General features: G+C 39.5%; 2 protein-coding genes across 2 annotated transcripts; both read left to right on the top strand.

The window, feature by feature from the left end:
• The first annotated feature begins 417 nt into the window (after positions 1 to 417).
• mtrf1l (mitochondrial translational release factor 1-like) lies at positions 418 to 5,570 on the top strand. Its single transcript, XM_008428795.2, has 8 exons — positions 418 to 1,437; positions 2,141 to 2,220; positions 2,367 to 2,471; positions 2,580 to 2,658; positions 3,940 to 4,103; positions 4,506 to 4,623; positions 4,827 to 4,963; positions 5,168 to 5,570. Exons 1-8 carry the CDS (start codon positions 1,041 to 1,043, stop codon positions 5,378 to 5,380), a joined length of 1,293 nt encoding a protein of 430 aa, XP_008427017.2. The 5' UTR covers positions 418 to 1,040; the 3' UTR covers positions 5,381 to 5,570.
• A 607-nt stretch (positions 5,571 to 6,177) lies between these two features.
• desi2 (desumoylating isopeptidase 2) lies at positions 6,178 to 20,171 on the top strand. The gene is made up of 5 exons (XM_008428794.3): positions 6,178 to 6,745; positions 16,002 to 16,074; positions 16,150 to 16,243; positions 16,968 to 17,109; positions 19,543 to 20,171. The coding sequence occupies exons 1-5, from the start codon at positions 6,698 to 6,700 to the stop codon at positions 19,813 to 19,815; spliced, it is 630 nt and encodes a 209-aa protein (XP_008427016.1). The 5' UTR covers positions 6,178 to 6,697; the 3' UTR covers positions 19,816 to 20,171.
• Positions 20,172 to 21,476: the final 1,305 nt, after the last annotated feature.

A 21,476-nucleotide genomic window follows, 5' to 3' on the forward strand; every position in this document is an offset into this window, starting at 1 on the left:
TCAGAAAATATGTTTAGCCTGATAATCCTTATTTTATGTTCTCATGTCCTCCTGACTACCAGTAGTTAATTTTGTCCTCTGTAGAAGACATTTCTAAACTTGAATATCTCCCACCCCCGGCATTCTACTGAATTAATTCCTTTTGGTATCTGGAGAGGACATTTAGGGCTTTTCAATACCACATGTGAAGGGGAGGGACTTTTGTATGTACCTTTTTCTCATTCATAAAAATGGCATTTATCAGTAATAACACATTTTATGGGAAGAGACCAAGTAAGTGCATAAAACCTTTTATAACCTTACAAAGACTGTGGGATTAAAAAAAAATGGTGATGGACAATATTTTTTTTCCTGGTAGTCAGGAGGATATGAGGACTGCAGTGAGCCTTTAAAGCCACTAGGGGCCCTAACACAACAAATCAGTTTGAAAGAGTCTTGCGCATGCGTACGACGACCAACATGTCTGCGCTCTTGGCAAGGTGGTAAAGGAACTGCATTGTTGCAGCAAGCGTTAATAACCATTTCATTGAAAGTTTGAAGGAAATGAATGAGCAAATTAAGTCGTGTTTTGACCACAGCAATGTTTCCGACAAGAGGGACACACTGACGGTAGCTTTCAATCGTTCTACTACCGCTGCAATACTTTTTCTTTACTCTGTCAATGATGTTAATGTTTTCCAATCGAAGCTAGTCATAATTACATTTCAACTTAGCTTTCTTGTTTTATCAGTTCGTCTTGCAGCCTGAACGCTCAATGTATGTTTGAATTTGAGACTTCCTTGGCTATAGCTACTGAAAACGTAATTTGACTTTAAAAAAGTAAGTTCTATCAAATTAAGGTGCATGTGTGTGTGTCACCCGAACCCCACACTCTCGTAGAATTTAAGGTGTCGTCTATTTATATACCGTGACCTCTAAAAACACAGATATTTAGCCTTTTTTGGGTGCGGGGGGCTATTTAGTAGCATGCTCCAAAAGCAGATAAATTCAGATTCTGATTGCTTCACTGTTACAGAAAGAGAGATTAGGTAAAGTATACAATGGCTTTCAGGAGATTTGTAAGCCTTCTCTCTAGAAGAAGTGAGTGGGCACCCCGCTTCCAAAACCCTGGCAAAACTGTTTGCAAGCATCCCACTCATCAGTATGCAAGGAACCAAAGGCTTCTTCATACGGGTAAACCGGTCATGATGATGAAGCTGCTGTCGGTGGATGAGCTATTCGCCAAAACATCTCTGCAGGAGCACCTGAAAAAGGTGGAAAAAGAGTATGACGAGTGTTTACAGGCAGTCACTTACAGTGGCGCAGAAGATGAGCGCAGTGAAGATGACATGAAGACCAAGAGAACCAAAGTGTCCCTGCTGGCTCCTCTCATCCAGAGCATCCGAGAGCTGGACAAGAAGCAAAAAGAGGTCACAGACACGGAGACGCTCCTCAAAGGTGAGCTGGAAAGAGGTTTGGAGTTGGCATTTATTGAAGGAATCTCTAAACCCGATCACATTCTACAGGATTTTGGTCTCAGGACCAGTAGTTATAGAAAATAATTGATTTTGAATAAACTGTGTATATTTGGTCATTGGTTCTGGACAATTAGCCTGGTAAAAGGCTGAGTTTTTTTTTTAAATTTGAAATGTAACGCCAAAAAACTTAGTCATTACTTTAAAGGAGATGTCTGTGGCAGATGGAAGAAATAAAAATGATCAAAGGTCCCAATCATTATGAAAGTGCACAAGCTTTTACAGTTTGCAGGTACTTTGTGACAAATATGTTGATGTTCAGTTCAACTCTTAGCATTTATAAAAGAGAGTTATTCTTGGGTTTGCACATAACATTTGAGTTATTGTTATTTATTTATGAAATGAGGGCGAAACACACTTTTACTCCTTGTGTTGAACCACAACAGAACACTGCGGTGAAACAGAATAGCAGTAAATGTTGACCGCTAGCTACTGATTTGTTCTTTTTCTCTTCTCTTTTTTTTTTCACACCATAATTACATACTTTTTTGGGCAAATAAATGTGGTTAAAGTGGAGTTCAGAAAAATAAAAATGGAAAAAGTGAAATTTGGCAAAAAAACAAAATGGAATTTTGAAAATTATAAAACGGGTTTCACTGTTTTTAACCACATTCTCATCTTCTAAGATGATGATGCGTCCCTACGAGAACTGGCTGAGCTGGAAAGAGAAAGCTGTCTGCAGGACATTCAAGATCTGAGACAAAAGGTAAAACTGAAAGCTGCAAAATGAAGTAGAAGACCAGAAAACAGTGCTTTGCAACATCAACTAATGTAATTCAGTAGCAGCGTCATTGTGATGTCCTGTTTTGTTTGTTTGTTTGTTTTCACTCATATTTCACGTTGACCTTGCAGATTTTGGAGCTACTGATACCCGAGGAGGAGGTTGACATGAGCGACCTCGTTCTGGAAGTCACAGCTGGAGTCGGTGGTCAGGAGGCCATGCTGTTCACCGCTGAGGTCTGCTCATGATCTTAGATAAAGACCCTTGAAATGCTTAACTGGTGATGTAGTTAGAAAACATTCCCTGTTGGTATGTTCAGCTGTTTGTTGTTCTCTCTCCTGAAGATGTTTGACATGTACGAGGGCTTCGCTCAGCACCACGGCTGGTCCTTCGATGTACTGGAGCACATGTCAAGTGATTTAGGTCAGTTGATCTTAATATTTCGTTTACACAGTCATGTTGTTCAGGCAAACTTTTAAGAAACACATTTCCACAAGTCTTTTTGCTCTTTTATTGAAACCGCATTCTCAGATTTTATGTGGCAATGCTGAAGACTGCAGTGACACTTTTAGTTCAAACAGAAGTAAGATGGAGTTATTATTTGTATATTTCTCACATAAAGTATTGTTGACTCCAGGAAGCAGGAAATCAGCTAACCATCTAACCAAAGCAGTGCTGCAGATTGTACAATCAGATTCAGCCCACTGCCTATGAAGTGAAACGGTTAGTTGTTTTTGCAGAAAATGTAATTCAATTCTTTTAATGCAAAAACTATGGTTGCTTTTAAGAGTCACCTGATTAAAAATAACACTGAAACATCCACATTTTCTTAGTAGCATTCTTTCAGAACAGATGATCTTAAATGCTTCATGGACTTTACACTAGAGCGTGTTTGTATTGATTTATGCTATGACAGATTACTTTTTAAGCTAAATATCTCAGCTCAAACTTGTAAAGGACGCATATTTCCTTTTCCCTTTATGATACCATCGCAGTAACTGCTAACAAACTCAAGAGGGAGCTCTTAGCTGTGGATCAAAATGCTAGATATAATCAGGCTCTTCACTCTATGTGGAATTGAAATAACTCAAAGTTTTCCCTTGGCCTTTAAAACCTAACTCATAAAATATGACAGAAAACGAAATTTAAAGGTGTAGTTCAGAAAGTTTGAGATTAGTTTATTAGTTTAATATGTAACCTGTTAGAGGTGATGCTCTTGTTGCGCAATTGATTTTCTCACGGACTTGCTTTCTGTCAGGTAGTCATCAATCAGAAACGCATCATTCATTCTCTCTCTGCGTTCCACACAGGAAGACTTTTGGTGAAGCACCGCTTCCTGTCCCCCTTTTCCAGTGAACATATCGGTCGCATTCTGTGCAAATAATTACATGAAAATGTGACGGTGGTTTGAAGTTAAATAAAAGTAGAGTTTCCATAAACTGACGTGACTTTTTTTTTTTTTTTTTTTTTTGTGGAGGTTTTGGTGTTTAGCTTTTAGTCTCCATTACCATCTAATCTGAATTCATACTTACCGAAGACATCAAAAGCATTATCTGCTGTCGGTAAAATATTAACTGCTTAAAAAGTTTCAACACGACCTGACAGCATCTCATCGCAGTAGTTTGTGCTGATCCCTGAACCTCAGCACTTGTTCACTTAAAACGTTTTACCGATCTGCGGTGCTGCCTGCTTCAATGTCACCAGGAGGACTGCGGCACGCGTCAGCCAGCGTCAGCGGCCCGCACAGCTACAAGAAGATGAAGTTTGAGGCCGGCGTTCATCGAGTTCAGAGGGTTCCCAAGACTGAAAAACAGGGAAGGATGCACACCAGCACCATGACTGTGGCTGTGCTGCCCCAACCTACCGAGGTACGGCTCAGCAACGTGAACACAGTCATTACAGACGCATCTGAATAGAAATCAGTGCATGAAACGAGCATGCTGTGTAGTGAATATGATGCATGTCAGTGGGAATGTCGAAATGATGTTTCTGTTATAGAAAAATAACTGATGTTTGGATTTGGTCCATTGTTTTGAATTTCATCATATGTTACATTAGGTGATTAGGGCCACTGAGGAAAAAAATTGAATTCGGAATTTTTCTTTCTGGATTCTTCTGTGATCAAAAGTCAGAATTCTGAGAAAATTATAAAATGTTTTTCTATTTTTTTTTTTCAGTGGGCCCAATTTTCTGATACCAGAAGTCTGTGTAGTTTCTGCAAGATTTGTAGTTTTGCTGATTTTCCTCCGACTCACTTTTTTTCTTTTCAGATTTCTTTCACCATAAACCCAAAGGATCTCAGGATAGAGACAAAAAGAGCGAGTGGAGCTGGCGGTCAACATGTCAACACAACAGACAGCGCAGTCAGAATAGTCCATCTTCCAACAGGTAAAACGCGTTACCGAAAATCAAACATAATGCTTTTTTGGTTTGTTACTCTGAGGAACTTAACTTCCATAGCTGCTTTTACGTATCCTCCACTGGAATTTACAGTCATTTTGATTCTTAAAAGAAATTAAGAAAGGCATGCACATTTTTTTTAACCAAGCCCTAAATAAAGATGATCTTAAATATTGGTTTGTGTCTGTCAGGCTTGGTTGCAGAGTGCCAACAGGAGCGCTCCCAGCTGAAGAACCGGGAGAAAGCCATGAAGGCTCTGACTGCAAAACTGTACAACATGAAGCTGGAGGAAGAGACCAGCAAGCGCTACAACCAACGCAAAATCCAAGTGAGATTCTGTTTGTTTAAAAATAGTTTGATTTAACTAATGACAGATTTAAAATGTTTGGTTTTTCTACCTTATTGTTGGCAAAAAAAATAGGTCAAATACAATAACCTTTTGATGACGGTATGAACAGCTATTCACGTGACACGTTTAAGATGTGTGCAAAATAACCAAACACGCCATGTCAACCTCCTGTTTCTTTTTCAGGTCGGCACCAAAGGCAGATCGGAAAAGATCCGGACCTACAACTACGCCCAGGACCGCGTGACAGACCACCGCATCAGTATGACGGTGCACGACGTCAGGGGCTTCCTGTTGGGGGAGGACCTGTTGAACGTGATGAACTCCTCGCTGCAGGAATTCTCCGATCAGGAGACGCTCATGGAGCTGCTGGAAGAGGGCAGTGGGGAAGAATCATGAGAATGGCCACAGATGGAGAGGAAACGTCTTAATATTGGGATATTGATCACTTGTACTCCACCTTGAATTCTCATTAACATTTGCCACTGTGCATTGAACTGAAGTTGAAGTAGCTTCTTCAAATTGAAAGACTGTAGACCTTGACTACATGGATTTGCAGAAGTAAAAAGTTATAATTTTTTAAAGGCTTGTCATGATTTTACTTTCAAGTTTTTCAAATTGTAAGTGAAAGTGGTAGCTGTTGTTTTGACTTCATAATTGTGAAATACTGAGTGATGGATGAAACTCATTTTCTTGACAGAATAAATGTAACATCATTTGATAAAAGGTCCTTTACAAGGTGTAGCTCAACCTCGTGCTCTTTTTAGCCATCAACAAGCTAGGGGGCATATCTGAGTAGATATTTGACCACTACTTAACAAAACTGTTAGCGTTATTAATGAGGCAGGCTTTTTGAATGCTACACACATTTTCAGCATAATTCAATTCCTTTTCAATTGAGCTTATTTATATAGTGCCGCCAACACAAGTCACTTCAAGGCACTGCACAAAGAAAAATCAATTAAACCCAGTCATACAGGCAGACAAAAAGTCAATTACACACATTCTAAATTGATCCTAATTGAAACTGAGCCGTGTAGTTACAAAGGTTCGATGTTAATTTGCTTATTCTGATCTAGAAACAGTTTTGATGTGTGTTTAAGATAATTGCGCTAATGGAAACCTCAAATTTGCCTCGCCTCGTCCAATCTTATGGAATGAACTACATTACCCACAATGCCTGTCGCGATAAGGTTGAACAATCGAACGCAGAAACAGCCAAATGCTCTCGCAACGGTCGCATCCACTGCTACCGTTAGCGGCGGTAGCAGTGGGATTTTTTCTTTTTTTCACAGTAAATTGCGTTTTTAAATCTTAGAAGTATGTTGTTTATTAGAATAGCTGGTCTTGGAAGATGAAACCAATTTTTTTCGCTTTTAATGGAGAACAAATATCCCTCCATACTCCGTCGGTAGCCGAGCGGGTTTAGCAGTTGGTTCATTTTGATACCGAAGAGGCTCATCTGTCCGCCGCCGCTGCTGCTCCCCCCTCAGCGGGGATTTGGACAAAGCCAGTCAGATGTTGGACGATAGGATAAATATCCGGAACTCTTCGCGTTTTTAGACCGGGTTTTGAAATTGACTTTTCAAACTGAGCACCACTTGTAAAAGTGACGGCTGCGAGACAGTTTAGGAGGGCGAGAGTTTGGATCTCGCACTGTGGGAAGGAGGAGGAAAACGCCGCGGGGAAGAAGGGGCGAAGGGGGCCGAGATCCTGATGCCAGTGATGGCAAACGAGCCGATCATCCTGAACGTTTATGATATGGTAAGAAAAAAAGAAAGAAAATGAAACCATGTATCCTTTGCTTCTTTTTCTTTCGTTCGAGAAACGGAGCTTGCGATAGGAACTGAAAAGCTTTTTTTTTTTCTTCATAAGAGTAAAGTAAAATACTTTTGCACATATGCAAACATTTTAAGGTTTTCATCCCAAAAGTTCTTCGGGACCATGTGGTTAGATCAATAATACATTTCAGCTATCGAAATGTATTTGTAGAAGTAGTGAACAGGGGCGGCACCAGATTTGTTTTGTTAGGGTGTCCACTAGGAGGAGAGCAGGTGGGTGGGGCACACCTTAAAGAAGTTTTGTTTTCTTTGCAGAACTTTGAAATTGGGGTACATTTTAAAACTATGATTTAGTTCACACCATATAATAAAAAAAAAAAAGTTATCTTATTGCAGGATACATTGTGTTCCCTGCCAAGCTGTTGTGCTGACAGCACTTTGTGTTTCTTTGTACGAGAAAACATATGCAAGTTCATTAAGACGACCACATAAAGCTAGCTATAGAAAGTGAATTACTCTCTTATTCATTTACAAAATAAAATCCTCTGCTGTGCTTATGCACTTTATAGAGTATTTAATGCATGGCTGTACTGGCCCTTTGCAGTGCTAGTTAATGTGATGTCATACACAGGAATCAGTCAAATGGAAAAATTTAATAAGGAAAAAAACATGGATCTATGTTCTGAATAGAATCATGATCCTTGTCAACATTTGTGTTAGCACTCACATTAGCATCCATTAAGGTTTATAGATTGTCAGTCATATTCTGGCTTCACCATATCATGTTGAATCCGTTGCGGCTAAAATGGTCCTTCTGTCTGTCATTATGTTCTACTCCATCAGAGTGATTCCTCAGAGAGAAAGCCTGTCAGACCTGATAAAAATCAATCCATGTTGGATTTATCATCCAAAAAATATATTTTTTTAACATTCTATTTTAAATTTGCATTTTTCATCATGCTTTTATTATAAAATCACATCTATAGTTCATATCTTCAAACACCTATCAAAAACCACTTGTAGCCATGGAGATGGGAGCTAAACAGGCTAATAATATATATTTTTTAAATGTATAGACAGCTTAAGTTTACTTGCACAGCATCTTCTGCTTTTATTTTTTGCTTAATATAATTTTGTTGTTCAGAGAGAAGTTTTACCTCTAACCTTTGTTGCTGTGTTAAGTCTGTGTAACCAAATCATAGCTGAGTTTTCAAATTAGACCTGCAGAATCACTATGAGGAAGATGATTTCAAACTGATACCTTTGTTTTCTCTCTCCAGAATTTTCATATCAGGAAGGAGGAAAAATGTTCTACAGTTTTTTTGTTTTCCCCCCCCCCGCTGAAATAAAACTGGCTTCATTTTATAGCCATTCTTAAAAAGAAGTCCCTTATTTTATTTTTATGTGACATATGAAGTGTATTGTATATTAAGTACATTTACAACCTTAGTAGGAGATGAAGAACCGAAGTTCATGTCAAACATCTGGAAGATGACTGTTTCTACCCGTGAGGAAAATGTGCAAAGTGAGACCAAGGATGAATTCGAGTAACAATGCTGTCACCATGTAGGGCCGAGTCAGTGATTAGGGGTTTGCTAATTGATCTGTTGATGAATCATTGATTACTGTGGATATTCCCTGAAGCGACTTTATTACACTTAAAATAGTCATTGACAGACTATAAAACCATGAGCGGCACTTTAGGAAAAAGTGTGACGACCATAAAAACCGCATCTTCCTAAACATTTTCTCCAGACATTTGTTCCCCACCAAACGCTCTGTTATTTTCTCCCTCTGTCTTTAACAGAATACATATTCTGTTACAATGAACTTGTTTTGAGCAGGTTACGGAGTTTTACTATGGCAATAAAGTAGAGATGAAAAGATTTGAGAGCTCGTAGAAATCTGTCCCCTTTGTTGAAACTTTTACCAGTTTGTTTCTTTCTTCTCCCTGCCTTTCTCCTTCCCCATCTTGTCCTTGTCATCTCTTCTATATCCCAGTTCATCTACTTCTTTCATCTTTTTGCCTTCTCTCCTCCCCCACTCTCCACCTCTTTCACTTCCTTTGGTGTTTCACTTGACTTGCCGGCCGCAGTCGCTTCTTCTCGGTAAATTCTGAAAGGCTCTTATCTCTTCGTCAGTTTTACTACCGGCTGGCTGCAGAGAAGCCAGCATAGTTTTGCATGCAGCACATCCCCCCTGACAGAAGCAGCCGTGTCTCTTTCTACAAGATGATTTGAAGTGCAGCTTACTGCCGGTCATTTGGGTTGTGTCTCTACCTGCTTTGCACATATAAGAGACGGACTTTTTTTCCACCTATGTTTTGTAGAATAATGCAAACTTAGTCCGGTTGAATGGCTGGTGTCTTTGAACAGAAATTGTCAACTTAGTTAGATTAAAGTGTGGGTTTTGACGTGGCCATTCTAAAGCATGAATCCTAACCCTTGGTGTCTTTGAGTCCTGGTTGGGTGAAGCTTAAATGAAGCGGGACTGACAACCCTAGACTTGAGACGAGGGCATCTACACCTTGTGAGCATTTTCTCCTGTTTCATCCACAAACGTCCGCGTCGTTACGATATTTTCTGATTTCAGTCCATTTTTGTACAGCAGTTGTGAAGGAGAAGGAAATGATACATAGCTCTTTGTACAAGGTTCAGGCTGAGAAGTGCGACTCCCGTTCGTATTCTGCCCTGTCTGAGTCAGTAATTTGTGGAACCACAAGAATTGCATCATTTGGGTTACTTCTCTACCAGCTTTGCAAAGACTGAAAACTTTTAAGTGTTTAAGCTCAGTCACACTGGATGAAGAGTGTTTTTTGGTACATTAATAATTACTTACTTATTTTTTTTGTTGTTTTTCGCCCCACGTAGCCTGCAAAAAGTTCAGTTTTGTGCTGATTTGACCAGACCTTTTCGTAACTTGTGTTAAACTTCAAGCTGCGAGCTTCTTGAGAATCTATTCTCATGTTTTCACCAGCTACCTGAAAAGCTTAGAAATACTTACTAAAGACCTCTCCTCGTTAAACTCTAGATTGGTTTGAAAATAAGCTATTGAAACTGTGTTCTCCCAAAAGAACATGATTGCACATATAGTTTTCAGTTTTGTATCTTAGCTTCTCACATTGTGTCATTCCAGCACACATTGTGGCTATCTTTAAGCATGAAAATGCATGTTAAAATAAGTTGAGGGCTTCTTTTGTTTTGTGGTCTAATTTTTATATCGTATTCAACATAGCAAAACCAGACATTTCCCTCTGGAGTGATTACGGCTTCTGACCTCTCCAGATCAGTTATGGTCAGTACTGGATGACTGATTTGCATGTTGGCTTGTTGGGTCATTTTCTGACTGACTCTGTTTGTAGACTGACTCATTGTTTTTGCAGGGTTGCACAAACTTGTTTCAGCTTCTTTGTACTGGTCAGATTTAAATATATTTTATTGTTACTTGGAAGACTCCCCCCCCTCCCCCCACACTGTAGTACAAGCTTGATCAAGAAATGGAGAAAAGTATTGATAATGCCAAGAGAGAACGAAATAGAGAATTAGTCACAGAAACATGAGCTTTTTGTTTCATAACGATACTCAATTAGTTACTACAAAACAGATTAAATGCCTTCTGTAATCAATAGTATTTGTCTCCTGCAGTAAAATGATCCAATGTTTGTATATATCAGACCATGTAGTTCTCTCCAAAATGCTTGCGAACCATGAGGCTGACCTATGTTTTTATACCAATGGGTCTGTTTCTACACTGCTACACTCACATTAATCTTGATGGTAAACAGTGGAGGTGGGTAATTGAATAACCACACCGCTGCACCCCAAGAATAGCTTCAGCTGAAGTTGTACAGGAAGTTCATCGTTCATATGGGACTGTAACGACCCAGTTTTAGTTTGAGCGCTTGTAGCTGCTGAATCCGTGGGTCACACAGCTGGTGCTTCAAAATCAGTCCGAAAAATATATATATTTTCGAATATCCTGATGAACACAATAGTCACAAAGTATAGGATTTACCAATATGAATTCCCACCCTGTTATAGAGATGTACCGGTCGGGTTTTTCCTGGCTGAAATTTACCGAATTCTGCCAAATCAAGCTTTGACCGATTTGGATTTTCCATATTTTTGTTGTTGTTCCAAAAATATGAAACAAATACGAGAATAAGCGGCAGTTTCTTTTGCTGCGGTAGTTGTTTCAAATCCAACAGCAGATTTATTAATTAATTACAAAATGATTCCTCTTTAGCTATATGTCCCAAACCTTTATCTGATCTCTTATAAACTCAAAATAAACATGTCAGATTGTTGGAGTTCTTAGTTTAAATCTAATAAACTAAATTAGAAAACTACAGTGAGTTAGAAAACTATCATATTTTCAAGTGTTGACCAGCTGATTACAGAGTAGAGCCAATGAAGAGACAATTTGGACCGATTCCAATGTCTGTCTGGTTTATCAGTTTATTTATCTCCAAGCACTGCTAGGACATTTGACATTTTGCCAATATCCTTCTTGTCTGTACCTAAAAAGCCTGATGAAAAGTCATCTTTCCATTTGAAGATCAATATCCTCACGTGATTTTCAGGAATGTATGTGCAGACACAAGCGCAGGCCCCCGTCCACTCTCTCTCCTTCTTCCACATCCAGCCCCCCCCTCCAACCGTCCTGTTCCTGCTACTAAGTGGATTTTCTGGCCAGCTCTGAGTGCTTTAGTACAGCACTCTAATGAGAGAGCATTATCTTTACACCACCTGTCTGCCTGCCAGACTGTCAGACAGACCAGTAGTGTATCTAACACGTTTTCTCACTGTTCGGTCAATGACAAGACATGCTAGGAGATTGGGTTTAGGTGTGTAATGTAGCTGAGGAGGTCGTGTTTCTTGCTTTGGCAACAGATCCTTTACTGCATGAGGTAAAGTGTGTCGCGACCAAGATTCCTCGTCTTCTGTGCCGTCTGATCGATGAGGTAAAGTGAAAGTCTGGTGATGCAGCAAAAACAGTTGGAGCACTTTTTTAATGAGACAAACCTTGATTACTGCAGAAGTAGAGTAGAAACAAAATTGCTGTGCTACTACAGTAGATTGGAAGTGATAAACTATACTGTGTCTTTTCTTTTACTGTCCCTATCCTGTATTATGGGCATGGCATTAAACCTAATTTTAATGGGGTTTTTATAGTTCAAAAAAGATCATAGATATGCATTTCCAACAAGTGACAAACACACCCAAAATTGTTTCAGTAAGGTCTCTGGATTCCACGTGAAAGTAAGGCTTCTACACAGAGTTACTCTTCAGTTAAACTGTAACATTTTTGTTGGGCTCCAGCCGCTCATGTACACAACACCAGTGACCGGAGTGTCTTACACCGGCATTTTTTTAAAACCAAGGGCCAAAGTGAAACCTTTCCGTAACACCCCCATGATGTGAAGTACTCCGCAGGTGTGAAGGCGCACATGTGCAGAACGGATAACATAAAAAAAACAACAGCAGCTAGCATTGTGCTTTTTTGTGGTGCTTAACCTGTTCAGTTTAGCACAATTTCAGATAAGGAATATACGTGTTACATGAGCACTTCGTTCACTGGAATTACTGTTTACAATGAGGTGAAAAGTTGAGGGTCAAAAGCGCATTCGTGTTAGATGACATGCTAGAATGAAAACGTCATGTAGTGGCCTACCACGTCATCTACATCTGATTCTGGGTCCGTTAGTGGTGCTGTCTAAACGGCTTTTTCCCAATCAACATCTGAAAATACCGGCATTTTCCAGGCAGAGGTCTCGTGTAAACTTAGCTTAATTTTGTCCGTTTGTTTTCATCAAAATCACTACGTACAGTAGATGACATGGTAGATTTCTGGTATGTTGTGGACTTTATGTGAGACAAAGTAATTGGAAAATATTACCGATATGTATTAAAAACGAGATGATATTCGTTCACTCATTCATTCATAGATTGAGAACGCATTCAGGAGGAAAATCCAAAGATCCCTCTCCCCGGTGGTCCCCAGTGATAGTCTCCACCTCATTCTGCGGAGACCAAGGCATTCCCAACTCAGAGGAGATCTACAGCCCTCCCGATGACTTTTGAGTTTGCCAGAACCACCTCTGCCGACCTGGATGGAGCTTCTCTTTCCATCTTTAACACCGATTCCCATCTTCCTGTTGAAGAAGCTTGTTTTAGCTGCTTGTATCTGGGTTCTTGCATTTTCAGTTTTGATGGATATCGCATGATCATAAGTGAGGGTTGGAATGTCGACTGACCAGTAAATCGTGAATTTCACATTTTGAGCCGTTTCTTCACCATGACCGATCAGAGCAGTATAACCGCCTTGCTCCATCCCATAATCACATGTGAATAAAACTTCAAGACTCTTTAACTGCGCTGTTTGATTTAGAGACAGACTCTGATCTAGAAGAGCAATCCGCTATTGTTTGGTTGAGAACCATGTCTTTTTAGCGTATGTTCACACCTGATAGTCCGGTAGACTTGGTTGGTTGCAATTTTGGTCTCAAAATTGTAACATTTGTTATATTTCCAGTTGGTGCGGTTCACTTTCACACTACACTGTGTCAAACAAACCAAATCCTTTGAGCAACTTGTTTACTCACCTTTGGTGGCGCTGCACCAAGAAACACTGAAGTGTACAACATGAGTCGCTAAGTGTCTCTAAACAAGTGTCTCTCTGGTCTGCTTGACATTCACAAATGCATCAAACCACACCAGATTTCACTTCTACCGAACCGAGACATAGATTTGTAGGCTGACCAGAGTTCGCCTTTATGGTCCTCATCAGAATTTCATTGCACAGTCACACCTACCCAAACAAATTGGACTTTGTAGGCAAATGAACTAGAATTTGATGAAAGCAGACTAAATGGGGCTGGTGTGAATGAGCCCTAAATGAAGCTGAGATGCAATGTAGGTCGTCTTTACATGATGTCAAGTGTTTCTACACATTCCTTCATTATTTCATACTCATACTGCAGCAATGACCGATAACTGATATTCAACATTTATATATATATATATATATATATATATATATATATATATATATATATATATATATATATATATATATATGCATCTCTACTACATTTTTAAAGGCAGAATTGTATTATTGGGATTGAGAGATATTATTGTAAATGATTTGAGCCAAATATGAAGAAAATGCCAAACTGTTTTTCAGCTTTAGACAAGTAGCTATGAAGAAATCTTTTTCATCAAATCTGTTTCTGTCAAAAAACCTAAACAATATATGTCCAACAGCAGTTTGCCATTTCTTCTAAACAATTTTTAAACCAGTTGGAGTCCCTTTCCCCTTATCCTCTGAAACGTTAAGGTAGAGAATATAGCTTTGTATATGATTTGATCAAAAAATACACTAACTTTTTGGGCCAAAAGCAGACCTACTTAATCAGCCATCAAGCTAAAACAAACTAAACCGTGAACACCTGTGGTCGGTAGTTCACTTCCTTCCTTCCGGTCTCTCATTTAGTCCGTCTTCGTCAACAGTTTCAGAGCAGTGGCGTACATTGTTTGAAAAATAACGCATTAAACCAAAAAAAAAATACAGCAAACATCCCTTGATTCGTATTTCCGTTTATCCCTGCCTAAGAAATGTCTTAACACTTGTGAAGACTCAAAGCAATCATTTTCCAATTACTTGCAATAACTTTCTTTGAAATATCCCCAGACACTCATTGACTCATTTACTCACACTAGAACACAGCAGCTTTCAAGGTTTTATAACTCTTCACAAGAGGCTTTCGTAGAATGCGGTACACGGTTCTTCTTGTTATTTTTTTCACAAATCAAGTTTCTAAAAGGCAGATCAGAGCCAGCGCTCTTCTGTAGTGTGACAATAAGCTTGATAAAGGCTGTTTTTATCTTTGGGTTACATAAACGACAAACAAAATCCTGCAACTTATGCTGGTAGCCACTTGTATACGCTGATTATTAAAATGCTGCGTGGTGCCAAAACACTACGGTGGTAATGTTAGAAAAGACAAACTGACGCATTGTTTTCTTTTGGTTTTTGGACTACTTATCTTATTCAGCTGGTTTAAAGTACCAGAGCTAATACATGGAAGTTTATTGCTTAAAATGGTATAGTAACAAAAAAAACAAAAAAAAAAACAACTGGTGTACTAATGTGTAGCAGACCATGTGGCCACACATTATTATGCCAGAATAATAATATTTGGTTTGCATTGCATTGTGGTTGATTGTCTCTTCTTTGTGGTAGAATTGCATTGCAGATTTTATCAGAAGGTGCACAGTAATTTTCATTTTATTATTTTGTGTCGGTGATAAAAACACATGCGTTGGGTTTAGGAAATAAATGTGCATTGTATTGGTACAGAATATATTGCAAGTGTGGCGTTCTTGCAGTAACGACATGACAAATTAACTTGGCACATCAGTTAGCTGTAGTGTTTTAAGCTTCCAGTGTTTATTTCATTGACACACATCTACAAAAATTATTTCATCATTCTCTCCCTCCACCCCCCCCTAAAAAAAAAAACTTTAATTCGTAGTTCATGTTAAAAATGTTACCTTTAATTTAAGGTGTAGCTTTACTCCTGTTAGACACAAGTCATGTAAAGAAGAGCTATGGATCTTCCAATATTGGCTACTTTTTTTTCTTTTTGGCCGTACTTGATTTTGGCGATGCTGTGCAGATGTTTGCTTCACCCAGTTGCCGACCAGTCCGTGACTCCTTTGTACCACTGTGCTCTGAATTCATCATTTGTTACGTTTTCAGCTGCTGCGGTTCGCTTTCACACTACACTGTGTCCAACAAACCAAACCCTTTGAAAAACCCTCTTCACCCCCTTTGTCTGTGGTGGTGCTACACCAAGAACCATCGAAGGAAATGACGAAAACATGAGCCCAACTACCTTCCTCAACAATGCGTACAGAAAAACGGGGTGAGGTTGGATTTTAGCAGTTGTAGCGTTTCTCTTGTGTCTTTGGCTAAAAGCCATGAGCCATTTCTCTGCTGGCGCTTTTGTTGTGGTTGTATTTACCCAGGATGCCCAACTCAACAGTCTGCCTTCCTCCTTTTGGAGCGGTCTCTGATTCGCTTGGCATTTCTATATACATTCGATCCGCACCAGAGTTCACTTCAACCAGAACAAGACACATTCACACCCCCCACAAACAAACCTTAAACTACACTTACCATGCAGCATTAACTACAGACTTTGACTTAATCTTTTCACCTTCCTTTACCTGCAGTACTGGATCAATGAGTTCACCAGCTCTCTGGGCATCGGAGTCTTTCACTCAGGGATCGAGATCTATGGAAGAGGTCAGGATGTATGATGATGCATATCGATTTTTCTTGTCAGACATGTCTAGAAACATATTTTTCTCCTGTGCTTAGAGTTTGCCTATGGTGGACACCCATACCCGTTCTCAGGGATCTTTGAGATCACTCCAAGCGATGCCACGGAACTCGGCGAAACGTTTAAGTTCAAGTAAGTACCTTTTTTTTTTCTTTTTTTTTTTTTGGAGGGTTTTCAAAGATACATTATGTGCCTGTTGGATGTCTTATGGCAGTTTATGAAAGTCAACAATTGTTATACAAATGGGAAAGTCTGACTAAGTCATTGTTTTCTGAGTAAAGAGTGTCAGGTCAACTTTGGACCGACGACAAAATATTCCACCATAGATGATATGGACAGATAAAAAAAACTAACCACAGTTAAAATATTTACATACTTAAATGTTAAAACAAAACAAAACAAAAAAATTGACTAATTGAATTGAGCAGAACTGTTATTCTTTAGCTACAACAGCAAAGGGTTTTATTGTGGTTGATCTCCTCTGCAGTTGATTGAAACAGCAGAGAATCAGTCGGTTCAGTATGTTGGAAGAGCCTCTGTTTATCCAGAGCTGCTGTGTGTTACTTCTGCTCTAGTTGATCTGCCCTGTGGCTTTAGAGACTCGTCTCCACACACAAACACACGCACACACACACACACACTTCCATGGTGTCCTCATATAGACCAGTAGGCTGTAACTATGGATCATCTGGAGCAAATGGTGGACTAAAACTGGCTGATTCTTGAACAACAATGCAATAAAATTCAGATGTTAAATCGAAATGTTTCACAAAATATTGACAAATATTTTTAAGTGAGTCGTTCTCCAGTTGATGTTATTTGAGCTCGTACTCGCTGCGTGTGTGTGTTTGTGTAGGGAAGCCATCGTCCTGGGCAGCACAGACTTCACGGAGGAAGACGTGGAGCGGATCGTGGAGGAGATGGGGAAGGAGTACAAGGGCAACGCCTACCACCTCATGCACAAGAACTGCAACCACTTTTCCTCAGCACTTTCAGAGGTGGAGTACAAAAAAAGAAGAAAAAAAATAACCACAAGCTTGCACAACTGTCTGTATTATGGCGGTGTGTTGACTCTCTTTCACTGGGAACAGCCTAAAACTAACATTTCGTTGAACTCATGGAGATACATCATGTCATGGTGACTTCGTTAGTGGATAAATAACTAGATGCTGTTACATTAAAAGATTCATGTCTTTGTGTGTGTGTGTGTGTGTGTGCGTGTGTGCGTGTGTGTGCGCGTGTGTGTGTGTGCATGTGTGTGGTTGTGTGCGTGCGTCTTCAATCAGCTTATGCTGGAGTGACTAATGAGCAGGGAGTCTTACAGTTAGCAACTACCGCTCAGATGGGGATTAGGACACTGATACAAGCCTGGACATGCAGGGCCAGCTGGCAAACACACCCACACACACACACACACACACACACACACACACACACACACACACACACACACACACACACACACACACGCACACACACACAGACACACACCCCCAAACAGCACATATGTGCTGTAAATACCACACAGAGAAATCCTCCCTAAGGAAATGACAGATTAGGGTTCAAACATTCACACATAGACGCAAAACAGAATACCAGTACGGTTAAAATGTTTAACAAAACAAGGGAGGTGACGCGTTTCCCTCAGGATGAAACTCTAACACGGAGAAAGATGATCAGATCAAACGTTATAATCACTTCTCCACAGATAATATTTGTCTCTCTCCACAAATAATAGGCAAATGTTTCTGGAAAGAGTAGTCTTTCTGTACAGATCTATAATCTGGATACATTTGGATTTGGTAGACAATTTGTGGAAGATAAATCCTGGTCATAAAACACGTCTTGGCGTTTTCAGTTAGAGGTGGAAGCTTTTTCACTTAGTTGCAGGCATTTATATTAGCTCACACTTTCTTTCTGTGTCTTGCCTCCTATTTCCGTATTATATCTTAGCAGACATCTGCTCAGATCAAGACAGAACAAGCTCACCGGCGTGATGAAACTGTTTTATCTGATGTCGCAAAGCTAGCGAGGTTGGTAGAACCTCGCTAGCTTTGGTAAGTCGTTATGTTGAGAAAATGGGGAAACAAACATTTTACTGTTAAAATAGAGAGTAAAATACACAGTGACAGTCTGCAGCGTTCAAAAAGTCCCCTCTTGTTGTTTTTCTTTCTTTATTTTCCATTTAACACGAATCAGTCTCGGCGTCGGCTGTTAAAAGGTCATCATATCTGCCATGAGCAGAGCAAGTGTGTGTGTGTGTGTGTGCGTGTGTGTGTGTGTAAATCAAGATATTTATGGATTAGCTGTTGCTTTCTGACGGCGTTAGGAAGACAAAATAGAGAAGAGTGGAAGCTTTATACGTGTGACATCATGTGGATTGTTATCATATGGAGGGTGGTGCGGATTCTTTTCATGTCAAAACATGTGATGAGGCAATTAACCTTCATCTTGCTCCACCTCAATATATTGCAATTTAAATTGGCAAAGTAATAAAAAAAAATAATTGTTTAACCAGGAAAACACTGATATCCTTGTCCACATGTTGCCAGGTCTTTATAACATTGTTAAAAAAAAACTTTGTATATTGATTTATCAAATTTTTGGTTTTGAAAAATTTATGTTTGGAAAATCAGGATTGTTTTTTTTTTTTCTTTTCATTTTTCACCTGTGCACTTTGCAGGTTTCCATAATTCAGAGTGATGTCATCAGGCCCGAGGCGGCCATCTTGTTTGACGAGCGTGTTTTACCGCTTCTATTTATGTGGACTTTAAATTCAAGTCAACTCTACAACATAATATTAGGGTCTGGCTACATTTTTTTGCTGTTTTTTTTTAAATTACAAGAATACAATCATCATATTAGGAAAATTAAGTACTAGTTTTAAACAAATTACTAACACTAACAGGACAAATAAAAAAATGAATCATTCAGACTTTTTTTTCTTATTAAACAACTTATTTCTCGTGATGTTGAGACTTTCATTGTTTTTTTTTTCTTCCTCTGCTAACATTATGACTATGTTCTCATAATTTAAAAAAAAATTGTATTTCTGGCCCTAATACTCTGTTGCAGAACTCAGTGAAGGAATGATTGCATTAGAAGCCATTTAAAAAAAATGTTTTCTGTACTTTGTTCTTTCTTTTTTTATTTAAAAGAAAGCGAGAGAAAAAAAATCTATTCAAATTAGAAAATAGATATGGTATGAAAAAACTACTTTTATCAATATTAAGTAGGACTCAGCAAAATAGATAAATAAATCAATAGTAATATTGCAAGTCTGACTCAGAATTGCACAGCATTCTGGGGAATGTAGGCAGAGGAAAGACTTCAGCCCCTCAACCTCTCACGGCGAGCTAAGCAAGGTGTTTTGTATTTTTGAACCATTACCTTAACTTTTCTTCTTCTGTTCTTTTAATGTTTCTTCGTAGATCCTGTGTGGCAGGGAGATCCCCCGTTGGGTCAACCGCCTGGCCTACTTCAGCTCCTGCGTGCCGTTCCTCCAGAGCTGCCTGCCCAAAGAATGGCTGACCCCTGCTGCCTTACAGTCCAGCGTGAGCCAGGAGCTCCACGGAGCGGCCGGAGAGCTGGAGGAGGCCGAGGACGCCGCCGCCACCGCCTCCCTGGCCTCCATGTCGCCCTCCGCCTCCTCCAGTCCCCCCTCCACTCTGCCTCGACACTGTCGCCCGCAGCCCCGCAGGTAGAAGCAGGGGGCGAGGGGGGGAAACCCCGGGCCTTCACCCCCTTTTCTTAAAGAGACAGTGACCTAACAGAGAAACCACAGCAGCCACAGCCAAAAGTCCTGTCACACCGTTGATTCAGGCGCCCAGACTCGCTCGCTCCACGTGGGAGCATCGGGACAATCTGACCCCGTCTGGACCTGTGGAAGGGTTCTCACTGATCCCCAGATCCCCCTGAAAACTCAAACCCGTTTCCACTCGTTTCTCCTTTACCTACAAACCACATGCAGGTTGTACCAGCATTTTACTTGTCACCCCCTCCACCTGGTTACAGTGTAAAAACATCTCCAGAGCAAACTATAAACTCCTTGGTACATTGACACGGAAACTTTTCTCTTTATTTTGAACAGTTTTCTAAAAGTTTTCTTCATGGAAAATGTCAGTAAGCGTAGAAATAATCTTTTATCTACACCTATCCAATCATTTTGAGGCGAATCTCTGGGTAAATTAAGTTTCTGTCGCTGCTGATTGCGGTACGACAACCTGAATCCCTGGTAAAGGTGCTTCTGCACAATTTTTCATTGAAGTAGCAAACGTTGGAGAAATCCAACCTTCAATTCAAAAAATCAGCTTGAATCGGTATCCGAAGAACCGTTTGTGTTGATGTCCTCCAGGTGTTTTGGTTTTTATTGGTTAAAATGTGCTGCTGTTTCAAAGAGTTGGGCCTGACACGCTCCACCCAGGTTCCCAGCGCATCACAAACGAAGCACCGTTTGTTGCTGCAGAGCAGCTAAAGCTAATTCAGTCCAACTCTCCACATCTTTACCTGATCTTTAGGACCTTTGTAATTCCTCTCCAATAACTGGGTTGTTTTGAATGTCTTTGTTATTGTTCTGAGTGCAAATAAGAGCAAGTTGAGGAGAGAAGTTATTTTCTTGAACATTAACAAGCATCATCTGTCTGTAGCGCCATGGTCTCTTGTCTTTCCTCTTTTGAAGAGTGGCTCTGCGCCGCCATCATATTTTTCATATAAGATCATCAGTTTGTAATTAAAAGTTCGTCTGCCATCATCTGATGATCTGAACTTCAAAAAAGTAGTAAGTGAATAAAGTTGTGGTTGTAAGCTGCAAAAACAAAATCTTAAAAGGTTTTTTTTTTTTTTTATAAATCTTGGCACAATTTAAATTAGACAAAACTAACTCATAACTAAATTTTCACCAAGATGTAGTTTTTATTTGTCAATCATTCCTTAATGTTGATTTTAAATAAAAGGTACTAGTTACATTGGCAGTTTATTTGAGAAAAAAAAAGTCTGCCAGTGGAAGTAGTATTTAAAAAAAAAAAAAAATCAATATTAAGGAATTACTGACTTATACTCCTATATCTTGCCGAAATGTTACTTGGAAGTTAATTTTGTCTTATTTCAAGTGTACAAGAAACTAGAACAAAAACACTTGGTAAGATTTTATATTTTTGCAGTGCAATTTCCTACCACTGAACAGATATACCCTAATTACAGGTTGAATATTTTTAATATGTTTAATATCAAATTATGCTGCAGAGCAGAAGTCATTTTAGGGCTTTTCAAGCATCTTTACCCGGGATTACATCAGCGCCGTGGTTTCTGTGTGATTTCCTTTGAGGCTGTCTCATTTACGAGCGATTGTCTCGTAAATGAGATCTTT

Source organism: Poecilia reticulata, chromosome 15 (assembly GCF_904066995.2).
Source record: "Poecilia reticulata chromosome 15, P_reticulata-male-v2, whole genome shotgun sequence".
Taxonomy (NCBI): Eukaryota; Metazoa; Chordata; class Actinopteri; order Cyprinodontiformes; family Poeciliidae; genus Poecilia; species Poecilia reticulata.